General features: G+C 43.0%; 1 protein-coding gene across 4 annotated transcripts in view; it reads left to right on the forward strand.

The window, feature by feature from the left end:
* Positions 1-22,675, forward strand: part of TSPAN4 (tetraspanin 4) — a 436,281-nt gene that overhangs the window by 132,198 nt on the left and 281,408 nt on the right. For all 4 annotated transcript variants that reach the window (XM_056354234.1, XM_056354235.1, XM_056354236.1 and 1 more), the window contains one exon: positions 19,629-19,710. In XM_056354234.1, the coding sequence (XP_056210209.1) occupies positions 19,629-19,710 (82 nt within the window). The remainder of the gene's footprint in view (positions 1-19,628; positions 19,711-22,675) is intronic.

Raw genomic sequence — 22,675 nt, forward strand, 5'->3', positions numbered from 1 at the left:
CCTGTTGCTGAGACTGTGACTCCTCCTTTGTCTTTCTTCACCACTAAAGTAAGCGCCACCCACCTTCTTTATGATCTTCATTTTTTCCTTTTCTGCCTTTGAACTTTTTCTTCTATATAGCCCTTTGGTATGTGGAATAAAAAGCGATGCTGGAGGAAAACTAAGAGCAGTACAGAAGGTGCAGAACAAGAAATGACAGAGCTTGAATGTGGTGGGCACAGTGTGTCTTAAGGTGGAGGAAAAGATCTTTTAGTTCCTCATGGAGAAAAAAAAATCCTCAAATCGGATAGTTGAGTAGTATGTTGCTTCAGGGCCCTACACAGAACTCTGCTTGAATTAGCAGGCCTAAAAATAATAGAGCTGGAGGAGCTACTTGCTTCACATCAAGGACTCTTGCAATGTCCTGCAAGTGCTAAATGCTGTGCTCTATGATTTATTTGTGAGAGCTGGCAATGCTGTTACGTGATTGTATCAGTCATGGTCTCATACTTCCTACCACGCCTTCCAGCTGTGACCCTGCGGTCAGGAGAAAGTAGCTGTGTACATGATCCCCATTCAAATACAGCAGGGTTTTTTTTTCTGGTGAATTTCATTGATTTTGCAAATATGCACTCAGTTAGCAAGCCTGCTATTTCTAAAAATATGTGTGTTTAGCTGTGTCCTTGTTGCTAATGCATATGGTATGACATTGTGCTAGGAGTTGAGTGACCTTTGGTTTTGTAGGGCCATTGTTCCTTATTTTCTGTATGTTGAGGCAGCTCTATTGCCCTGATAATAATGATTTATTTAGCAGGATTTGCTTCTTTTAGCAGACGTAGACTATCTCTGTCATTTAATAAATACAAGCAGGCTAAGAGATCCTCAGGAGGAAGTGTTATGGTGACCTAGGCTTCCTGGTTAACTTGGGCTCAAGACCCTCATTCAGCAGTTCTTGTGTCTAGCCCTTAAATTTTTACTTCTGCTGGAGCATATTGTCAGAAACCATACTGCTTTCTTTGAGGGTTTGAAGTGACAAAGTACTGTGTGGTTTATTAAATTGTGGCAGTGGTTAATTACTTTTTGTAATAAATTATTCAGCTGTACTTCAGTTTGCGTTTTGCCCAGTTATAGTTTGAATGGTTCTCATTGTGCTCTTTCTGCTATTTTAACAGTTCCTTTCCATTCCTGGAAATTATATTCATATATAGGTGATTATACATGGTAAATTAGGCAGATTAAAATTTCCAATATTAAGGTTCTTGTACAGGAGAATGTGTTCTGTAGGCTTCGAGTAGGACTAATGGTCATCAGATTTTTTTTTTTTACTTTTATTTGAAAGGTATTTTGAAATAGCTTTCACGTTGGAGAACACGTTTTTGAATTTCCTTCTAGCAGTTTTCCATGCCACTCACCCTCTTGGAATGGTCCATGACTACAAGACTTAGGAAGATGTGAATGGCTTAAAACCATCTTGGCAGCCAAACACTACAGATATATTTTATTTTTTGTGAGACAAAAAAGAAATTAAATTACATCTATGAAAATAGATGGTACGTGAAGGGAAGAAAGTAAATATCTTTGAGTTCCACATCCTCCTTTGTTCACCTACCTTTGTTCTTCAAGGACATAAGTGTCAGGCAGCTTGTTATATAATGTAGGCTTAATGTGCATATATATAAAAATATAAATTATTTTGCCTTTTAACACTTTATAAGCATTTTCTTTCCTGGAGGCCAAGTGAATGGTGTTTGTTTCCTTGATGTTCTCTGTTAGTGGCCACTGCTTTGTGATCCAGTAGAGTGTTAACGGTCTGTTGCAGAAGCAGTATCAAGGCCTGTCGGTTTAACACCTTTACTTTCCTTTTATAACAAAAATCAAACAAGTGGAAATGTGTGTGTATTTATTTTGTCAAACTACTCCAAAAGAGGCTGATCAAGGATGTAGGTGGCCTTAACGTGTGCCTGGAGCAGAAACTGCTGTGACGAGACTGCTGGCAGGCAGCCACTCCATGCTGTACAGTCAGTACAGCTGGGGGCAGCTGAGGGGACCAGAGGGTCCCTCCACACCCTGCAGATGGACAAGGGAACTTACAAGCGAGAAGACTTTTGATTAGACATCAAGTCTCAGTGTAACACATCAAGCTGTGGTGTAAGGTAGAGCAACTACAGGGCAGCTGGATGTCTATGCTGCTGAGGTCCTTACACACTTGGCAACATTATCTCTTGTTCTTTGCTAAGTCCCTCCTTGCAGGTAGGTACCTGGTGTTCTCTCGTGCAAAGTGTCCAGCTCTTCCCAGACCCGGTTGTTGTGACCTCCCCCTAAACAGCAACTCCATGACAGACTCTTGAATAGCTGCTAAATTTGCACCACAGGCTTGGGTGCCCATGGCTGGCAGCTTTGCGTGTCTGGTTGTTCCATAGCTGTCAGGGGTTTGATAGGTGCTGAACTCTGACCATGGCGCTTGAGGTGCACAGGCAATTGCAAACACCCCAAGTGTTTGAAAAGTCATTTGCCAAGTATTGCAGGTGCTTTTGTAAGCTTTAAGCACCTTACACATTTATTTGCTTTCTGTGAATACTGAGGATAAAAAAAAAATATCTAAGATTTGGAGCTGATTAAAAGAGAGAAGGAACATAACTGTTTGGATAAACAGGTGTACTCTGCAAACTCGTTTACTGGGGTTAATTTTGCCCATAGCCATGTTTGTGCTATTGGCAAAGCGACAGTCCTATTGCAGGAAACGGTTTCTACTGAATTCTCCCCTGGGCACGGGAGCCCAGAGTTCCCAGCTGTACGGGAGCAGAAGGGCAGGAGGCAGTCCTCAAACCCAGCATTTACAACGGTTAGGTGTTCCCGTACTCTTCTGGGGTGCCTGCTGTGCTTCGTAATGCTGCAGAAGTGGTACATTATAAAGAACATTGCGGTCATTTGGGTGTTTCTGGTTCTTTGTTTGGAATTGTAAAATTCTTTATACTTTCAAAATATAGACAGCTGTGCAAGTTGTTGAGTTGCAGTGAAATTGATTATCATAATATATTTTGAAACAGTTTGGAGAAGGAAACCTAAAGTCTCTCGGTGGATGTAGATACTTTGCTGCAGCCCCGAGTGCTGAATCCCATCATGGCAAGGCTCAGTTCATCAAAGTGGAATTAGTCTCATCTGTCCCTAGCTGTCTGAACTTAAAGCATCTAGGCCTGACAGTGCTTCAGCCCTGCTATTTCGGGTGCCTGTTTTAGGGTGGGTAGGTCACGCTCAGATGATGTCTGTCTCCACTGGCTGCAGGGTGCACGGAGAGCTGCTTCGGATGCTGTGCCTGCATATTATGACAGCTCAATAGCCCTGGGGCAGCCCCACAGTTCGGAAGAGTTTGCAGTCTCATGGTGTCATTTAAGGCAGCATTTGTTTGCTCTTGGTCGAAACAGTTCCCGCTCAGAACAGCACTTGAGCACCTCCTTCTCCTCCCCCTGGGCAGGCATGTTTTCCTGGAATGAGGCCTCCGGCTCTTACCAGATGTCCCCTTCTGGCTCCAGCTGTGTCAGCCAAGATGTCACTACTTGTCGCTGCTTCTCAGGGCTGGTGACGATCCCAGGGAAGCTGAATCTATCGGTTTATTGTAAACAATTTGCCGTGCTTGGTTTGATCTGTCCTGATGGATTTTACCCAAAGCGGATCCAGCAGCGCTTGCACGAATGCTTCCACCAGCACCAGGCACTACAGTGTGTAAAGGGCATGTATTTCTGCAGTTTGAACGAAGGAGATGGGGGGGTGCGGGGTGTCTCTCAGCCTTCTCTCTGTCCACTGGACTGTGCTTTATCTAGCTCATGTCTCATCTTAAGCCTCCAGCGATGTTAAAACACTTTGACTCTCAGCTGTGGATGCATAACAGTGTTGACCTTTCTTGTTTTACCAAGCCGAGCAAGACAGAACCATCAGGGGATGTGGTGTGCTTTGGGGGCAGGTGTAATAGGTACCAAGGGGGACTTCAGACAGTATAGCACCTCTCTCAAATGAGTGAGCACATATAGATAACAAAAAGTTGGTTGTACCAGGGGAATTTGTGAGAACAAACCACAAGTTTGCTGTGGACGTTAGCAGATGATTTCTGTGCTTGCACATATTCACGCAGAGTCATCTAGTTTTGTCAGGCTTTACAGTCACAGATGTGGTGAAGCTATAATCTCTCTCCTCCTTAATTCAGAATTTGGATTCCTTCCTGCTCCATTGAATCCCACATTTAACTTTATTTTTAAGATTTTTGGCCATAGGAACAGTGTTGGGGACAAAAATGGTACATTTAGTTCTGCTGAATGGATATGGTATTGGATTGACAGTCCCTGTCAGTGTGTAATTGCAGATTAATGGGATGTAGTATGTCATTATGACAGCTCAATAGCACATTTCAGAGCTGTGCACAAGTCCAGGCTTTCATTTCTCGTTAGAAGGGGCTACTCTGACCTGCCTTGCACGATTTTCTCCCTGATCTCTTGTGGCAGAGAATAAGGATGTTTACACTTCAGGTACTTAATGACCCCAGAAATATGATGCAAGACCAACAGTGTAATTTAAAGGACGTGAAGAGATAGGGAAGAACTGATACAACATGGGAATGACAGAACCCAACAATATGCTATAAGGAATGAGCGTATGAAAAGCTTTATGTTGTGAAATGATCAGCCTTCTGCACAACATCTACCAGCGGATGCAAAAGTATTATTTGTGCACAAAATGCATAGAGTTGCTGAGCTTTACTAACGAGACTGTGAATTCAAGGGAGGGACCATATTCATGGACTGGAAAACGAGGGCATTCGAATGGGTTATTGGAGCAACTTTCCCAGATATTGCCAAGTTGAGCCTCTATCAGCCAGTACTTTAATACTTCATGTCTTGGTAGCAGGTGCCAGCTGAGCTGGTTGGTTTGAGGGTGTTCTCACTGAGGACCACCTTGAAACATTTACCTGCCTAAAAAGTACTTTACACAATGAGCAGCTCTCCTTATGTCTGCAGATGAAAATAATGCTGTTTGGGAATTGAACAGATTGTAGTTTAGCCCTAGAGCAGAGCTGAGTAAGGGACCAAACAGATGTTAGAAAGGGCTTCATCACTTTAAGATGTAATAGACCTCCTTCAATTTGTCTTTCCTTGCAAGACAGCCTGTCAGTGTTGCTGTGCATGTTCCAGGTACCTCCTCGAGAGCCACTTGTTCTTGGACTCCACAACTGAAAGTCCTGCTTGTGCAGACAGTGCGGTGTGGATTGCTGTAAGATGGAATAGATTTTTTTTTTAATTTGATGGGGTAGGGAAAATGTTCTTGTGTGGGAGTGGGCAGAGTAGGTATTTATCCTTCCCTGTCTGATAAAGTCTCACGGAGGAAATGCTAACTATCCCAGAATGAAAGAAATGGCTTGGAAATCTCTGTGGCAAGCACAGAATTGCTTCCTCCTTGACAGATTTTGAGGCAGCAGTTGTAGTGCTGGTTAAAGGATGATGAGAAGAAGAGACACCCCACCGCTGGGGAGTTTCAGATGTATGTGACAGATCCTCTTGGAATTTTTCCTCATGCTATAAAAAGTATGGCTTCCACCACGTTTGCTTGTGATTTATCATTTGTTTATGCTTCTGACACTAGGATAAGTATTTTACGTGTCCAGTTTGTTCTATGCTGTTGTAGAAGTGGAAAATGGCAGGGCTTAGCAAGTCTTTACTCAGAGGATACCAAGTCTGTTGAAACGGCTGACCCGGGGGGGCAGGGATGCTTTTAGGCAGAAGAAGCATATCTCAATAATCTGATGTAGTATGACCTTTACTGTGCTTCTGTGTGAGAGTGTTAGGGACTTGTGAAGAGCTCCATTACTCCTGCACAAAGAACAAATAGACTAGTACCATGCCCAGACCTCCATGTCAGAATAGCAGCCCAGGGAGAGCATCGATGGAGCTGCTATTGCTTCCTATTCCCTACAAGTAGGTGAGGATGGAGCAGCAAAGTGTGGGGAGTGGGGTAACTCCCCCTCCCTCTTGGCCTGTGTGTCTGAGTCACACCTGGGGAAGGGGTCGTAGCAACCCATCAGGGCCAGATGTAACGCCTCCTATCTGAGAGCAGGGGTGCGGACTGTGATTCCTCCAGGGCCCAGGTGTGTTCCTTTGGACCTACCGGTGTTGGGAAGGAGGTGACTGTCCACAGCCCCCTGTCAAAGGTTACTGCCTCCCTGGTATGGGGACAGAGCAGGGTGTGAGAGTACTCCCTGATCCGCTCCAGGCACAGTCGGGTTGCCTAGCTCAGGTCAACAATTTGTACTGTTCTGTACTAGCACTGATGTTTTATTTTTCCTAAATATAAGCAAGCAATTCTTACAAAATAGCTTTTCAGGCAGCACTGTGTGTAACAGCATCCAGGAAGGAGTTGCAGTGAGTAGCTGGAAGGTGTGAAACTCTATTCTAAGTGTACACGGGGATCTAGGAAAGAAGTCTGTGATGGCCTCAGATTCATAACTCTCTGCCCTTTGCTCAGGGCTTGTTTGACAGCAACGGGGGAACTAAATATTTGTGCATTTACAGTTTGCAGAAAAAAAAAAAAGTAAATTCTTATTTACTTTTAATATGTGGATAATACCACAGAACCACCAACCTAGTTCAGAAAAGTGGTAAGATCCTAATAATGCCTTTGTTTAAAAGGACCGATGGACTAATTCACCCCTAGAAGTGAGGAAGGTATTTATCACTGGTACTACACTGTCAGATTTAGTAGTAAGAAAATAATGCAAACAGTCATCTGTAATGCAAATGTTGACATCTGATTAATAGAGAAAATAACGTGAGCAATTAATCCACAAGGGAATAGATCATTATAAATGTAAATTAGATCATCAAAGGATAAGCCACACAGAAATAAAACTACCCCAAATCATGATTAATTATTAAAATCCCAGTAAAAAAGGCATCTTTAACAATAGACTCCTTGGAAGACGTGTCATGTGATTCATCAAAATTCTGGACAGGGTTATTTTACAATCACAAAATTGATTAGCTTCATTATAAATATAATAGGGACATTTATTCCACCCAAGATAGTATGCTGTTTCTGGGACAGAGCACAGCCTTAGGACTACACTGTCTCGGTTTGGATTTATGCACACCCAGTTTTTGATATAAATATATATATATATATAGTTTGCTTGGGTAAGTCAGGAGATACCTGCTTGCATTTTTTTCAGGGAGGGATGTAGCTTTTACATTAATATGTATTTCTACCTGCACATGATCTTAATCACCCCAAGATACAGTGTTGGAGGAAAGATTGTCTTCCTGGTCAGGGCATAAAGTTTTGTCAAAAATTAGTTTCTCTTCTTACCTCTCACAAATTTTCAGGTGACCTTGGGCAGATCACTTTGTCTCTCTGTGCTTTGTTCTCTACCTTGAATTTGAATACTTCAGCTTAATGATGTGTAACATGAAATTATTTAAAAGATCTTCATTTCAAGTAATGCTAGGAACCTGCCCTTGTAAAATCCTGGTCAGTTTTTAAAAGCTCAATTAAAGATGTTATTCTTTTCTAACAAAGCAGGGTTTACTGCTCTTCAAGTGTTGTTAAATACTCGAGTGGCTTCATACTTTGAAGATACACAGTATTTTAACACTGGTTTTAACATTAAAGGCCACAATTATAATATGCATCTTTCCTGAGGCTTAATTTTATGTCTTGCTATTATTAAAGACCTACTTAGGAACTTGGCAGTTTTCCCCCTTTCAATTAAAACTAGACTCAGTGTGCTTTACTCTAGTAGTTTAGTTGCATTTTGTATGGCATCATGTTGGCGTATGGCTCATGTTGGCGTACTGCAGACTTTGCAGAACTGGCCTTATGCAACACCTTGCTGCGTGTTCAAGGCCAGTTGGGAGTCCGACATCCGTTGCTGAAATGAGTATTTGAAAGTGTCTGAGGGAGAAAAAATAGGAGAAGCGTCTCTGAAGCTGGTACGGGCAAGGCTTGTGGGCAGTCAGGGTAGCAAGGGTCTAGAAAAAACTGACAACAAACTTTTGTGTACAGGACAGGTTGACAAGAATGTGGAAACAGAAAGAATGAAAACATCTGTCTCTTGCTGTTTGGCTTCTTTGAGGAAACAAGATTTTCTAAGTGTTATTTTCTGAATAAATATTACCCAGGAAATGCTGTATCTGTCCTTTCGCTTCTTCATAGAAACAAGTTGCATGACCCCAGTGTAGATTAGCCTCTGGGCTAGAAAGTGTCTCAGAACAAGGTTTACATACTGCTTTACTCTAGATTGATATGCTGCTGCTTCTGCCCACCGATGTACAGGACACCTAGCAGAGAGTCCCAAGCCCTGGTTATGTTAGGAAGTCATGTGGTCACCTCTCTTGAGCTTCAGTTTTCTTTTCGCTTGGCACCTTACTTTTCAAATCAGTTTTGCTACCTTTTTCCCCCTGTTTTGAAGGACAGCAAGGCTGAAATCTCTGTAACAGGTGGGTCTCCTCAGAGCCTCTTGGCTGTTAACAAACACTGAGCAATGACTGGTGCCATACAGGAACCGGCATCTCAACTGTGGCTTGAAGCTGTTCCCCAAAAAGTTTGCCTTCACTGTGAGCCACAGTCAGTAGTTTTTATTGCTCCTGAATATTATTTTCAGCCCTGGCAGGCTTGCCTTTTCCAAATAGCACTAGAGTGCTGCTGCTTGTGGTGCAAATTTCTGCAACTGTGAGAAGGCCACCTGATGGTAAATGTTTCTGCTTCTTCATTCAGTTAAATGGCTTTGAGGCATTTCTTACAGGAATTTAGTTGGAACATTGTATTAGGTACCTTTGTGCTTTTGAGGCTCCAACAGCTAGATTTAAATGCTCTAGAACATATACAAAACCCCTAGGAAATCAGAAACAAATACCTGCCAAGAAAAAACACTTTATATTGTAATTATTTCTTAAAAAGCAACACTTCTGGCCTGATTCTTGTGTAGAGCATTCCTGTATAGGAAAAACTTGGCTTTGACTAACGTTTCATTTTGTGCTCCTGAGCCTTTGGTGATACCAGCAAGTCACTTCTATTACTGTAAGCATCCAAGTTTAAATAGCAGCCTTTTTTAGCCTGTAATGGAGAGTGTCCTACTGGGTCGTCTTCAGCCTGAGAAAGGATGAGTGCCGTGCCTTATCTAAAGGACCTGGGAACATAAGCAGAAATGGTAGAATATGTATTTTCCTGAGTTCCCTTAGGGCTGTAGAGAGAGCCCTGGAGGGAAAAAGGCAGCTGGGAAGAAACGAATGTTGGTAAGTGGTATTAAAAACTAGCAGGCAGGGAGAGAGATATGAATGCAAGATACATAGGGCTGTTAAGTGAGGGAGCAGACTGTGAACCCAATTTATGCCAGTGGCATGAGGAATGAAACAAGAAAGGTGGCACTCAGTAGGTTCCCTTGGCTTTTCATAAATTTCAGTGTCTGCCTTTCCTTTTTTAGTATGCTGAAAAATGCAACCCTGGGACTGTTAGAAGATGTGCTGGCGAAGGTGATAGGAGATGAGAGAAGGAATTTCCCCATTCTGGCCTTCATTTCCCAGATCTTCAATGATTTGTTAATCAATTAACAGGAGGTCAGATATGTCTGTAATTTGTTAGTGTGTTGCAGACCAGTGGAGTATGTTATTCAACTTAACTTGCCTGCATGTTCAGAACCACACTTGCTCTGACAATATTTTGGATTCACAGTGATGAAGAAAAGGATTTTAATTTTTCAGCACCCTCTGTGCAGAATGACACTTATACTTTGTGTATTTCTGTATTTTTAGCAGGAACATAAAAGAAATTGCTGTTTAAAACAAACACTTGTAAGCCAGCTAATTCCTAGAAATCATTTTAGTTAAGGGGAAGAGGAGAAAAGGATGGAGAGGCCTCCTTCTGGTGTTCCTACTGTGGATTAGCTGGTTTAAGTCTGGAGGACCAGTGACTGGAACTTCTGATTTTTCTCATCAGGATCCTTGTCCTCTCCCTTATTTAATGCTTCCTTAGCCTGGGGACTCCACCAGTGTTGTCATATCATCAGGCCACAGAACCTTGGCAGCTGAGATGACTTCTTTTTTTTTTTTTTCAGCTGTGCTCAGCACATGTACAATACAAAATAACCATGTGCTCCCAGAGAGTGAACACTGAGTGCTTGTGAGAACTTACCAGTAAGGTGAGAGGAGTTGCTTTGCAAAGCAAATAGTAGGAAATATTTTTTAAACTTTGGCAGTCCCTATCCACTTTGTCCTCTACTGACATGCAGTCCTTTAAAAAACCTGAAGCTTGGGTTCATTTGTCGTTGATTTCTCAAGTCATGCAGGAGGCCCGTTGCAGCTCCGTGTGTTGCAGGCTGTGTTCCATCCTGTAGCAGGGTGGTAGGAGCACCAGCATCGCGTGCTGGTTTGTTCTGCTTAAACAGGTGAAAATTGTGTCTTGTGATCTGGTTATAAATACTCTGGAGGTCAGCAGAGGAATTTGATAAACCTCTTGGCCTTTCCATGGAGATCTTCACATGGCCAATAACTCATTTGAAATAGATATTTTTTTTGACCAATTCTACATGATCCCCAAGAGTGGCCATCCTGTTTCCTGGCAATCTGAATTCCAGCCAGGTAAGGCCTCAGCTTTTCATAGTCCTCTCTGTCCCTCATATGAGGTAGCTATGTTTTAAGAGGGTGTTTTCAAACTGTGTCTGTCTACACAAACCTCCCAGGCATGGTTTTGTACACAGGATAGGAGAAATCTCTTTTTACAAGGCATTAATGAAAGCAATTCCCTAACAAAATTCATTTAATTCAGTGAACTGTCCACAGTGTCGGTATAGATAAGACCTCTTTCCCCTCAGGATTGCTCAGTAAGTGATTCCCAGGCCAACGTTAGCTAGACTTCCCCTTTGAGTGACCTGCTGGAGCGGTTATTTATGGATTACCGATGTCTGTGGCTCTTCCGTGCCTGCTGGAGACCTCCCGTTCCCAGGCGCTCTGTTTCTGGTTGCCCTGAGGCAGTGAACTCCGCCAGCCTTGCTGGAGCCTTTGGTGCTGTACAGGCCGTGTACCCCTGTTCTCCTCCCTGCCCCCTGACACGCAGGGGTGTTGTAGTCCCCTTCATGGGAAGCAGTATGACAGTTGTGTCACTGGTCTCACGTCCGGAGGCTGGAGGCTCTCTGGGCCTCCAGGCCTGGGGCTCAGGCTTCCTCCCTGGCTGGCAGCACGCCATCTCCGCGCTCCATCGTCTTACAGACAGCGGCGCCTCCGGCTGAGCGCTCCCGAAACGGTGCCGCTCCTCCCCAGCGGTGCCTGGTGACTGATCCCTGCCGTCCCAGCGCCCTGGGTCGGTCAGGAGAAGCTCAGTGGGGTGATGTGTGGGTAAGGGATCGCCTGCCATCGGCCAGATGGTTTTGTGAGGAAGGTGGGAGCTGAGGCCCGGAGTCAGGCGGCAGCACACGCCTGAAGGAGTCACTCAGGCCCACACTGGTGCTATGGAGCTTTAGGCAAATATCTGAAGTGCCTGAAGTTCAAAGCTTAGGTTGAGAGAGGCACTTCGGCTAGCCTTTGTCCTCCTGTCTTCTGTGTGCTCTGTCTAGTTGTGTACTTGTTAGAGAAAGCGCTCGCTCTGAGTGAGTGTGCGTGAGGACAGCCAGCTCTCAGCCCGTGGGGGTCTCGTCCTGTCCAGTGCTATGCCCCAGATTACTGGTACTGATCGTGTTAATGCTGGTGGGGGAGGTGGGAAATATTTCATTGATTCTGAAAACAGTTAAACTGATTTGACGTAAGGGCAGCTGTAGGTGTCGGTCCTCTCTGTTTCGTTGCACTGGCACCGCAGCGCTCTGAGAACGCCAGCCTTGTACTGTCTAGGGAGTTTTCTGCAGAACTTTTAATAGCTTTGTTATGGGGTGCTGTGCAGTTCCGCAGGTAATTGGCCTGTGTGTAACCCTAAATGTTTCTACAGGAGTATGTAGGTGAAGAGCAATTTGTGCTAATTAATCATTGTTCCATTAAGCTGAATGTAATTAATGCAAATTAGAGAAAGCTAAGTTGTTAATTTAACCGTTGTGGATTTGGGACAGAATTCTCAGTGATTTACTTTGTGGCAAAGAAGAAAGCATCGGGAAATATTGCTACAGAACAACTCAAATGAAGAGGGATCACCTTGCTGGAGGTATGGCTGCGTATTAGACTGGTGCTGAAAGCTTTTTGTACTTCTGCAAGGCTGTACGGCAGATTATAGTTAGAGCTGAGAGGCAGTATGGGGGTCTTTGTCTCAAGAAGCTTTTAAGGCTTAGAAAACTTGAATGTACTTAACAAGGTAGCTGCCCCAGCAGCCTGCAGCCTCTCCTCTGCTCCCTTGAAGGGTTTTAACTGCCTGGGGTCAAGGCTGGCTCTGATCCAGGGCAGGGTCAGGGCCGGGTTCCATGGTGCTTGGTTCCAAGCTTGAGTGTGGGCTGCTTTGCCAAGGGGAGGGGAGCTGGGAGCTGAGGATGATGGCAAGGCAGTCAGGGCAGTGGCCTCATCACCAGTTTGGCAAGTGGCGCCGCGCCTGAGCAAGAGGAGCAGGCAAGTCCCCTGACAGTAAGCAAGGCCGGCCAAGAGCAAAGTCACTCAGTGTGCAGAGATGAGGCAGGTCCAGGTTCAAGCTAGGGCGTTGCAGTCGGGATCGGGAAGGTAAGAGCGGCAGGCACAAACAAGCTTGTGTGAACTGAGGCAAGGGCTTGAACTGAAGTGCATCTCCACGGCCAAGGGGTGAGGGCCCTGCGGGAAGTGTCTTACAGAAGGTTCTCACGCTTAGCTGTTTCACAGCAGTCTGGTTTCAGCTTATGGTTATGTTGTTCTAGCACTGGACTTGAGCGTGGGCAGCCAGACCCTGAGGAGAGAGGTTGCAGAGCCTCTTCTATGCTCAATTCAATTAAAATAAACCCCCCCCAACTTCTAACATTTTCACACACAGAATAAGCTGCAGCCTTTTCACGCAACGTGGCCGGTGGCAGGCTGGCTAGGGCATCTGTGGGACTGGAGTAACCATATTCAAGACTGCTTGTCCTCCTCACAGATCTCAGCTTAAGCCTATCTTCTACTCCTAGAACGAGTATCTTCCTGTTCCTGAGATGAATATCCCGCTTACCAGGGCTTTCATTCTTGGCAGGGATTGTTTTTTTTTTCCTATTCCTTTTTTCAGATCCAGGCCAAAATTTCAGGTATAAAAAAATCTTGATGAAACCCAGGCAAATGACAAACCCCTCTTAATTTTAATTTACCTCAATGTTTGTGAGTGTTGTGTATCATCATAGGAAAGAATGTGCTCATCTCTGGTGTGGTACTATAATGCCAGTGAAAAAAGTGCATTCAACCATAGGTTGCAATTTTCTGTGTTTTCAATACTCATGTCTAGTCCCAAAGCAAAGACAGCCCCACTGAAGCAGGATGGCTGGGGCAGGGTGAAATCTTTATCCCTGATCTTGCTGAGCAGAGGCCACCCAGAAGGCTGTCCCCCAGGCACAGGCAGAAAGCATCACAACTCATTTTCACTATGCCTTGTGTCTGAGAAATTCCCTGAAAATTCCTGTTGCCAGCAGCGGTGCTGGGTATTGTGTGACTGATGCTCAGTGAATTCCTGGTAATTTTGTCTTTGCTGCTGTTGGGGATGAATCGTAATAGTTCAGTTGTCAGTGGAAGCTGCAGAGGAGGGCAGGTGTGGTCCTACACTAATTTCCTCCTTGTTCTCATCTGTGTATCTGTCCCTGCTCTCAGAGGTCTGAAGTCATGTGCAGGAGCGCAGGACTTACCTGCCTTATCTTGTTGTTTTAAATGTCTTCCAAGTATCAGCTAAGATCAAAAACTCTCAAGTGTTCTTAAGATAAATGGCTTGCTGTTTGCAAGTGAAAGCAAAAGATTGAATTGTCTTGACATTTTATAATCTTTCTGTTTTCGCATGTTGGAGCTAAAATGCGTTGTGAAAGGCCCCTGACATTTTCCTGGAGCCTGCTGGGTCTCCGCGGACAGGGGTAATACCCTCAATCCCCTGCAGTCTCCATTCTGCATCTGGTCCTGTGACCTTCAGGAGCCTGATCCAAGGTTTTGTTTTCCTCAGGGCCGTGCTGGCTTCTGGACAGGTTAGGCATACCTGTTACTAAACTAAATCTGATAAGGAAATATGAAAAGATCAAATATGGCTTTATTCTCTGGAATGCCTCAGCTGCGTTGAGTTGCTTGAGGGTGGAGCTGGGTGACTTCTTGTCGCTCAGTACGGTCCTATTCACCGTGGTACTGCATCTCTGTTTGAGCTGCTGGAATTTATTATTGGTGTAGTGAGTTTTCCAGCCTCAGCTCTGATTTTATTTACTTGTGAATCTGTATTGCTGATTTCTATGCCAAGCTAATACACAGGGCAAGGGAAAACATATTTAGAGAGCTGTGTTGAATTTGGGAACCTGTGAAGCTCGTAATTCCTGCCTTTTCTTATCAAACAGTAGACTGCAGCATTCTGGTACGATGCAGCCCATCAGGAGTAGATGTATTTCTGTCAAGGGAAAGAAAGAAAATTCAGTCCCTTTTCTCTTTCTGCTCTGGTGCTCCAGGAGATGTGGAGAAGAGAAATGGGATCCCTGAGGATCTCCACAGATAGTGAGAAAAGAATATATAGAGAAGGCAAAAATCAGCTACAGGATGCCATACCTTGAGGAATTCCAGATTCAATTGGCTTTTGATACCTCAGGCTTTAAGCTGTCTTTTGGTAGTAGGCACTGCAGATGATGCTGTCTTCAGACAGCACCATTGCAGGCTCTGCCAGAATGTGGCGGGTGTGTGTGTGTGTGTCTTGTGATGTCAATGAGGAATCAAGTTCTGATATCAAAATGACTTTTTTGATCGTCACTTATTCCACAGAAATGTCAGAATTGATGACTCTTTATTGACAGTAGAAGAATTTTGTCAATTGTTCCTCCCCTTGAAATGAAAACAATTCAGTTTATAATGTTGAAAGGAAATGTTTCACAAAGGATTGGAAAATGTGTTTTGAATCCTGGTGAAAAACAGTCTCTTCAGTGTGCCAGTATTTTTTTTTTTTTTTTAATTGTTTTCTGACAAGCCTTCTCATGGTAAGGAGTCTTGCACATCGGGGGAGACGAGGAGGTAATGACTACTTGACCGTTGCGTTAGATGTGTCTGTGTAGGAGACTGGTGGTGGTGCTACGTAATCCATGTTGCTTAAAAAATGTACTGCCAGGTAGGAGCTACCTGCAAAATGCTGCTAGTGAGAGCTGCTCTCCAGCTGCAAGTGCAAGGACTCTGGTTCACGTTGGCGGTGTTTAGATATTTCATAATCCAGATTTGGAGCATTCCTCACTCCTTTCAGTTGCCTGGTTGTCCCCGTCAGCTGGCTCAGACCTGCTCTTAATCCTGGATTTTGGCCAAGGCTGAACCTTGGGTACCAGGGCAGGGAGGCCTTGAGCTAGAGATGTCTTCCCTCCCAGGAGACACAGCGCCCTGTTAGTTGCCTTTAGGGCATGATGGAAATATCATTCATTTAATCTGATCTGTTTAACCTTGGCCATACTGCCACTGCCCTTCACATTTCTGGTTTGCATTTGTGATATTTTTCTTCCCCCTGGGAACAGAGCTTGCTTCATCAGTTGGAGTGGCTGCTGAAGAGCAATGAATTCTGCCTTTGTACCAGGCTTTTAAAGAAATTATTTATGATTCTAAGATGATTGGATATGTTTTAGTGTCGGCACTGGGTATGCATTTTTAAGAATGCTATTGAGACTCATACAAAAAATCAGCTAAGCATATTCCTAGAATTTTTTTATAGTATTAAAGAAAGTATTGAGTGCAGTGGTATTAAATACAATTTTTCAATTAATTTATCAAAACCTTTTCAGTGCTTTCTTCCTTCCAGGATAGGCAGAATTTAAAAAAACACCAAGCAAAAGAAGGGGACAGAAACATTTTTTTGACCCTACATCTTATGTCTCTTTTGCTTTAACTGGGACTGGTTAGGCTGAATACATAAGCATAAGCTCAGAGGCTTAATTTTCGTTGAAGGGAAATTCTGTAGCAGGAGTTTGAAAAGTCACATGTGATTGATGTCAAGTAAGCCTGAAGTTACATAGGCTTTGAGCTTGTTATCTGCAATAATGTGAGTTAACCTCCGTGAACGATCAACAGCCATAGTAATGGGCTAACAGAGCATCCAGATTTAAAAAAACCATGGATGATCACAACAAAGAGATCTTGGGGTTTTTACCCTTTGAAAATTAAATGATAAAGTTTAAAGAACAGCTTTGTGGTTAATATTTTGATGGGGCCAGTATGGTTTTAAAAGTTTTCAACAAAATGGATGCTGACATTTCTTATTAGTCTGGTTCTCTGGCAGACATGAAAAAATAAGTTCATAAAACAAAAAGATTAAAAACCGTGAAAAGGGAAGAAGCCATTCTAGTAATGTTGCCTATAGATACATTTCATTAGGTGGGCAGTAGAGCTGCTCCTCTGCGTCAGGCAAAAGTCCAGAATTTGTTTCTGGGCTATGTGCCTGGTCAGTTTTATCTTTATATGTAGATCTCTGGGCTAAAATGTGAAAGGATTTACACTGGAGTAGTTGAAGTTGTGGTGATCTCTAGGAATCTAACTCAAGCAAATTTTGTCTCTAAGAATATAAGTCAAGCTAGATTAAGTGATACATAAGACACAAGCACTTTCTTGGATTGGAAACAAGGCGGAAACTTTGGATGGGTACATTGTAGAAACAAGTCCTCCAAGTTTAATTTTACTAAAATTTTTGTTGGTTTTGCTGCTTTTCCTGTTTCAAACTGGAACAAGCATGGAATTCTGTTTGTTCTAATAAGCTGGAAATGAGAGAGAGAGAGAGAGAGAGAGAAAAAAAAAAGACACATTTGTCCCAGCGAAATCCTTTTTAATATGTGGAGTTCTCCCAAGATGTTTTCCTGTTCATGCCTCACTTTTATAAAATCCTCTCTTGAGAGCTGCTGGAAAATAGTTCAGATGCATTTTTTCAGTTGTGAATAATCTGTTCCTGTACCATGGATGCACTTCGGTGCATCCCCCTACATTACGGGGGAAAGCAGATTTTGTACCTTGCGTGGCACTTTCAACACCAGGCCTGATGCAGTAGTGCTGTTCTAAGCAGCAGAAGAGTTCAAAAGTGGGTAAAGACTCATCAGTGCAATCAGTGGTTCATAGTTTCCATTCTCTTATAGGATTACTTCTTACTTGAAAGATTTTCTAATGCTGTACTTGAATTGTTTAATTTATGCAATGGATATTTTTTTTTTGCCTTCTCAGTACTTCTCCTGAACTGAGTGTGTACTTAAATGGGAAGGAATAGCCCTAGTTCTCCTGTCTGTCTAATCTAATTAATCTATCTCATTTATTCAGGAATTAGAACATACAGATTTAAATTTTAATTTTTTATTTATTTAACTCAAGAAGTAGAAGATGTGAGTGCTGAACATCTGTGTGTTCTTGCAGAGTCTGTCTGGTTGAATAAAAGACATTCTCTGGTGCCATCCTCTTCGCTTGAAACAGATGTTTGAAGTTCACCTTTTTGGATGACTTTGATCTGAAGGCATGGAAAGCCTATTGGGAAAACAAGGGTCAGAGGCCTCTCAGGCCTTTTGAAAGAGTTAAATCACTCTCTGATCTCACTGGTTTCAGTTAGGCTATTCGGTCTTTAAGCAGCTTGTATTTGAGGATTAGTCTGAACTCTTAATTGTCCATTCCAGCTGGTTTCTACCACTTCAAGTGCACTAATCCTACCTGAAACAATAAGTACAGCAGTCATTGCATTGGCTTCAAAACTTCTGTTATTCTGCTTATAGCATGCTCCACTTAAAAGCTTTTCTTTCCAAGCCTTTCAGCTGGTCCATGACTGGGGTGGTGGGGGGTGAGACTGTGGGCAAAGTTGAGCAGAGCCATAGGACTTGATAAATCGCTTGTTTTCAGGGCCCTTGGAAGAAGGGCCCTGTCACCAAGCCATTTTTTTACTAAAATCTGCTGGCAGCAAGTTGGCAGTGTGTTGATTCCCAGGCGGTTTGCATTAGAACAGGATCAAAGACCTGCATCTGCCAAGTGCCCTGTGGGCTTTGGGAAGACTTCTCGTGTAGTTGTGAAGAAGCATGAGTCTTATCATGAGAGTCAAGTTGATGAAGGGACCAGAGCATCTCTCATTGAGGAAAGGCTGAGAGAGCTGGGAATATTCAGCTCTGAAAAGAGAAGGCACAGGGGGGATCTTATCAATGTATATAAATACCTGAAGGGAGGATGCAAAGATTGGAGCCAGGCTCTTTTCAGTGGTGCCCAGTGACAGGACCAGAGGCGACTGGCACAAACAGAAACATGGGAGGTTCTGTCTGAACATCAGGAAACATTTTTTTTTTTTTGCTGTGAGGGTGACTGAGCACTGCCACAGGTTGCCCAGACAGGCTGCGGAGTCTCAATTCTTGAAGATCTTTTAAAAGCTGTCTGGACACGATCCTGGTCAGCTGCTTTAGGTGGCCCTGCTTAAACAGGGTGGTTGGGCCAGATGACCTCCAGAGGTCCCTTTCAACCTCAACTAGTCTGTGATTCTGTGAAGCTAAGTTTTAATTCAGAGCATCATGTGGACAATGATGTGACTTGGGATGGAGGTTTAATTTTCCTGCTGTCTTGTCTCCTCCAGTGCAGTCATCTCATTCTTTTGTACAGTATCATCCCACTGCTGACACTTTCTGCTGTTCGATGGATGATTTTTAAAATATTATTTATTTATTTCATTTTTAGTTTATGAAAAGCCCTCCAATTTCTGAATTTTGAATGCATGAGATTTTGGGTAGATCTCAGCTTTCATTTAAAAAACATAATTAAAAATTAATCTTTGTGGCTATGGAGAAGAAAGATCAAAAGCATAAATATCTAAAGAGTCAAAATATTGGGTAATAAAGAGATTCTAATGCTCAGTGTTTTATGAAAACATTTATTTTGATTTGGGTAGCTGATATTTGATTTTTCTTTAGATTAACTTGGCAGTAATAGTTTCTTCTATTTTCTGTTCTTCAACAAACCATGCCTCTCCCCTGCCCCCCCCCCAAAAAAACCCCAAAGGCATTTATACATTACATATTCTGGATGTGTAGAATTTATGTGGGCATCTCTTTTGAGTCTGAAGTCCATGAAGTGCTCATCTCTGATCCAGTGTTTAACGTGATTCAGATTATGCAGACAATCTGATAACGCTACCCTTTCTAACAAAATGCTTGAAACTTGGACCTAAGTGGAAACATGCTGTGTGGGATGTTCGGATTTGCCTATGGGAGAGAGGAGCTTAAGTTCCCATTGAGAGTGAAGAGCTTGACCCCACCACGCTGAGAACGTGGTGTCTCCCCCATGCTCTGCTCCCACTGCTGTTGGTGGGTGTTGTCATTCTGATGACAATGTCAGCCAAGCTACAGGTTCCATGCACCACCCCTTTACGGTTACACTAATGAGAACTCCTGTACAATGCCAAGTTTCCCTCTGTTAGTTTTCAACCCAGGGATTTTAGTTCAGTTAATGAGAAGGGTCTCTTTTGTCCTTCCTGAAAGATGTTTAGAGACTGTTCTTTTCCTTGTATTTTGCAAAAGACACGTGGCTTCTGACACACAGGCTCCTGTTTTGCAGGTCTGTGGTTTGCTGGTTGTGGAGAGGCCACCTTGTCAACTGGGATCACGCCAGGTGCTCTGAGCTCCTGTTCCTGCATCAGGTATGTGAATGGCTGTGATCAATTTATCGATCTAGAATAAAGTTCCGCGTGGATGATTGCATTTGAACTTCAGGCCTCAGTGAATGGCTTTTTAAAGGGTAGAAAAGACAGTCTGCAGAAACTGTTATAATTAATATGATGGATCAGGCTGGTGGCAGAGCTGTTGCTTACTGCCGATGTGGATTGTGTTTCTCTGTTTCTCTTGGAGTGGGATGGCCTGGAAAGACATTGTGCTGAACCCTTTGGGTGAAGGGACTGAAGTGGGCATTGAATTATCCCAGGATCGTGGGTTTGTTTTTGTTTTTTTTTTTAGTATTACTGGCAAACTAATATAGCTTCAAGTGACGAGAGTACAGTTTCCCTGAATGCTGAAAGCAACTCTGTTCTTTCCAAGCCAGATAATTTTTTTCCATTTATGATGAAGGTTGATATATTATGAGGCTTCAATGTTTAAGAAAAATAATAATAATAATAAAAAAATCCTGTCTGCTGAAGTTATGCGTGAAATATATCTTCATTCTTTTCTCCCTGAAACTCCGTCTTTTGTGCACAGCCTGTGTATTTTGAATAGTGAAAATAAAACCAGCCAAGTGCTTCCAATCATGTTATAAAAACAACGGAGGTGTTGAAGAACGTGCTGTGGTAATGGAAGGACAGATAAACAGATCAAAAAAGAGGTGCTGCAGCATCTGGCACAGTTGCTGCAAGTATATAGTTGATCCACCCAGCAACAAATGATTAAGGCACCGAGGTATATTTAGTATAAATTCGCAGAGTGCAGCTCCTGAAGTAGGGCAAAAAGAAGATGGCGATACATTGGAGTTTATGTTCTGTCCCCTCTTGGGAAAAATATTTCTGAATCTTCTGGAAGAATAAAGCTACAAGTAAAGCACTGTAATAACTTCCACGTGAGTGGATGTGAAGCAGTGAAGCATTTAAACGGAGGCTTAGTCTTCCCCCTTTATTTATCTTAAGTACTTCCTATTTTGGTCTCCTTTAAACAGTTATAGTGACCAGCCCCAACCTCCAGCTGAAAGTTGGATTTTGTCAGAAATCTGGAAGGAAATATAATTTCCAGTTTGCAGTTGAACCAAAAATCCACATGACAGCAAATGGTGAGCACTCGCTGCTGGCAAGCTACTGGAGACACTCAGAAAAGCCATCACCCCTGCGTGGTGTGCCTTTTAATGGGGGGCTGCGGGTGATAATTACTAATCCGTGTAGGACTGTGGACTTCTGCAGCACATGCAAACTGGGGGGTTGACCAAGGTCTGTGGGGTGAAGCAGAATTGAAGTTGGGCATCTGATGTTAATCGATATTAACTTTTGACTCTGCTATTCTCAAACTCTCAAAAGCTGGTGTCTATCAGGAATTTTTCTGTTGCCTGACTTTCAGTGACCCTTTTCCTCTAGCTCCTAGCTCTCTGGTTCTTTGTGGGAAAATGTGTTTTCTTTGCTTCTCTTTGTATCCACTTCCATGTTAGTTACAACTGGAATTAAGATCTTTGCTATATCGTTAATGTTACCCTGGGATAATTGAAATGAGTCAATTGAAGATCAGTGATTCATACTAGGAAATAACTCTTTTTGTCACTTTTTCACCATTTCTGCTGTCTGTGAAGACTAAAACATCTGCTGTTATTACAGGCCCTTCAGAAGGGCTGTTCTGTCCATGTAGGTTTTCCAGTTAAACGTAGCAGGTTAATTTGGTAGAGTGGCCATAATTTACCACCTAATAGAGTCTGTAATTGGGCTAGGGGCTTGGTTTGTTTTCTGAATTACTGTGTCAAAATGTAAGCAACTTTGCTTTCAGTTCTCAGACTGAATTACAGGCTTAGGCCAGGGAGATTCAACAAACACAGGCTTTCAGCAGCCAGACTGACCCAATTTTCTGCATTGCCAGTGATGATTTTGTTAGTTTTGTGTGATTGTATATTTAACTCAAGCACAGCTTCCAATAGGCGAGGATCGGAGAAGAGTAGGAGTCGTCTTTATTTGCTTTGTTACTGTAAATATTCACACATCATCGCTATATAGAGGATACAGCTCTTAGGGCCATGTTTAATCCCTCATCCTTATGACATTGTGCAAAACACTGCTGTATAAACTGTGCAGGAAAAAATCCGAGCAAAATCTGTTTCTCTGCAGAATTTTTTTATATTGAGTCTTTAAGATGTTCTTTACAGGCTAAGGATGACCCCTTTTTTCCCCTTGTGTAAGGGCTAGTGAAACATGGGGAATGAGTGCTGGGAGTGTCTGTTTGGACTGACAGTGAACGTATTTGATTATAGATACAGCGTTTGTACTTTAACTTTATGAAAGAAGTGTGAGTTTCCCAAGTAGTACTTCACCATTGAAATCAAGCAATATGAGTTGTCACCTCAATAGCATGTCACTGGGAGGTGAGATTTAGCCAAAATAGTTGCCTCTGCTGTGCAGAGAAGGAAATGGAGTGATGGAAAAATGGCATGTCGTCACCTTCCTTTCCCTGGCAGAAAGGGAGGGGAATGTCTGCCTGTGCAGTACTTACACACAGACAAGGAGTATATTCCAGAAGCTCTCAGGTTGCAGACTCTGAGAGATTTAAAACTATCTTAGTGCCATGAAAAGATTTTCTGCCCACGTGCCTGACGATAGGAGTGGAGTCATTGTGGAGACAAGTAATGCTTTGCTTTCCCCACCAGTTTTTGGTTTTCTTTAGCTCTTCCTGCTTCTTGCCTCACTACTGACAGAGACTGGTTTGACATGCTAAACACCTTGGGGCTGACAGGATGGAGAAAACCTACAGGCTCCTTTAACAGTTGTAATCAATAAAAAGTGAAAAATCTCACTTTGAGAAGCCCTTTCCCTGAGTATAAATGGCAACAAAAATAATGAAGGTGAAACCTCAATTTTAGACCAAACTGTGAAAGCAGAGGGCCAGAAACCTGAGCCCAGGGAAAAGATATGCAAAACAAGAGTTTCT

The sequence above is a fragment of the Falco biarmicus genome, chromosome 10, assembly GCF_023638135.1.
Source record: "Falco biarmicus isolate bFalBia1 chromosome 10, bFalBia1.pri, whole genome shotgun sequence".
Taxonomy (NCBI): Eukaryota; Metazoa; Chordata; class Aves; order Falconiformes; family Falconidae; genus Falco; species Falco biarmicus.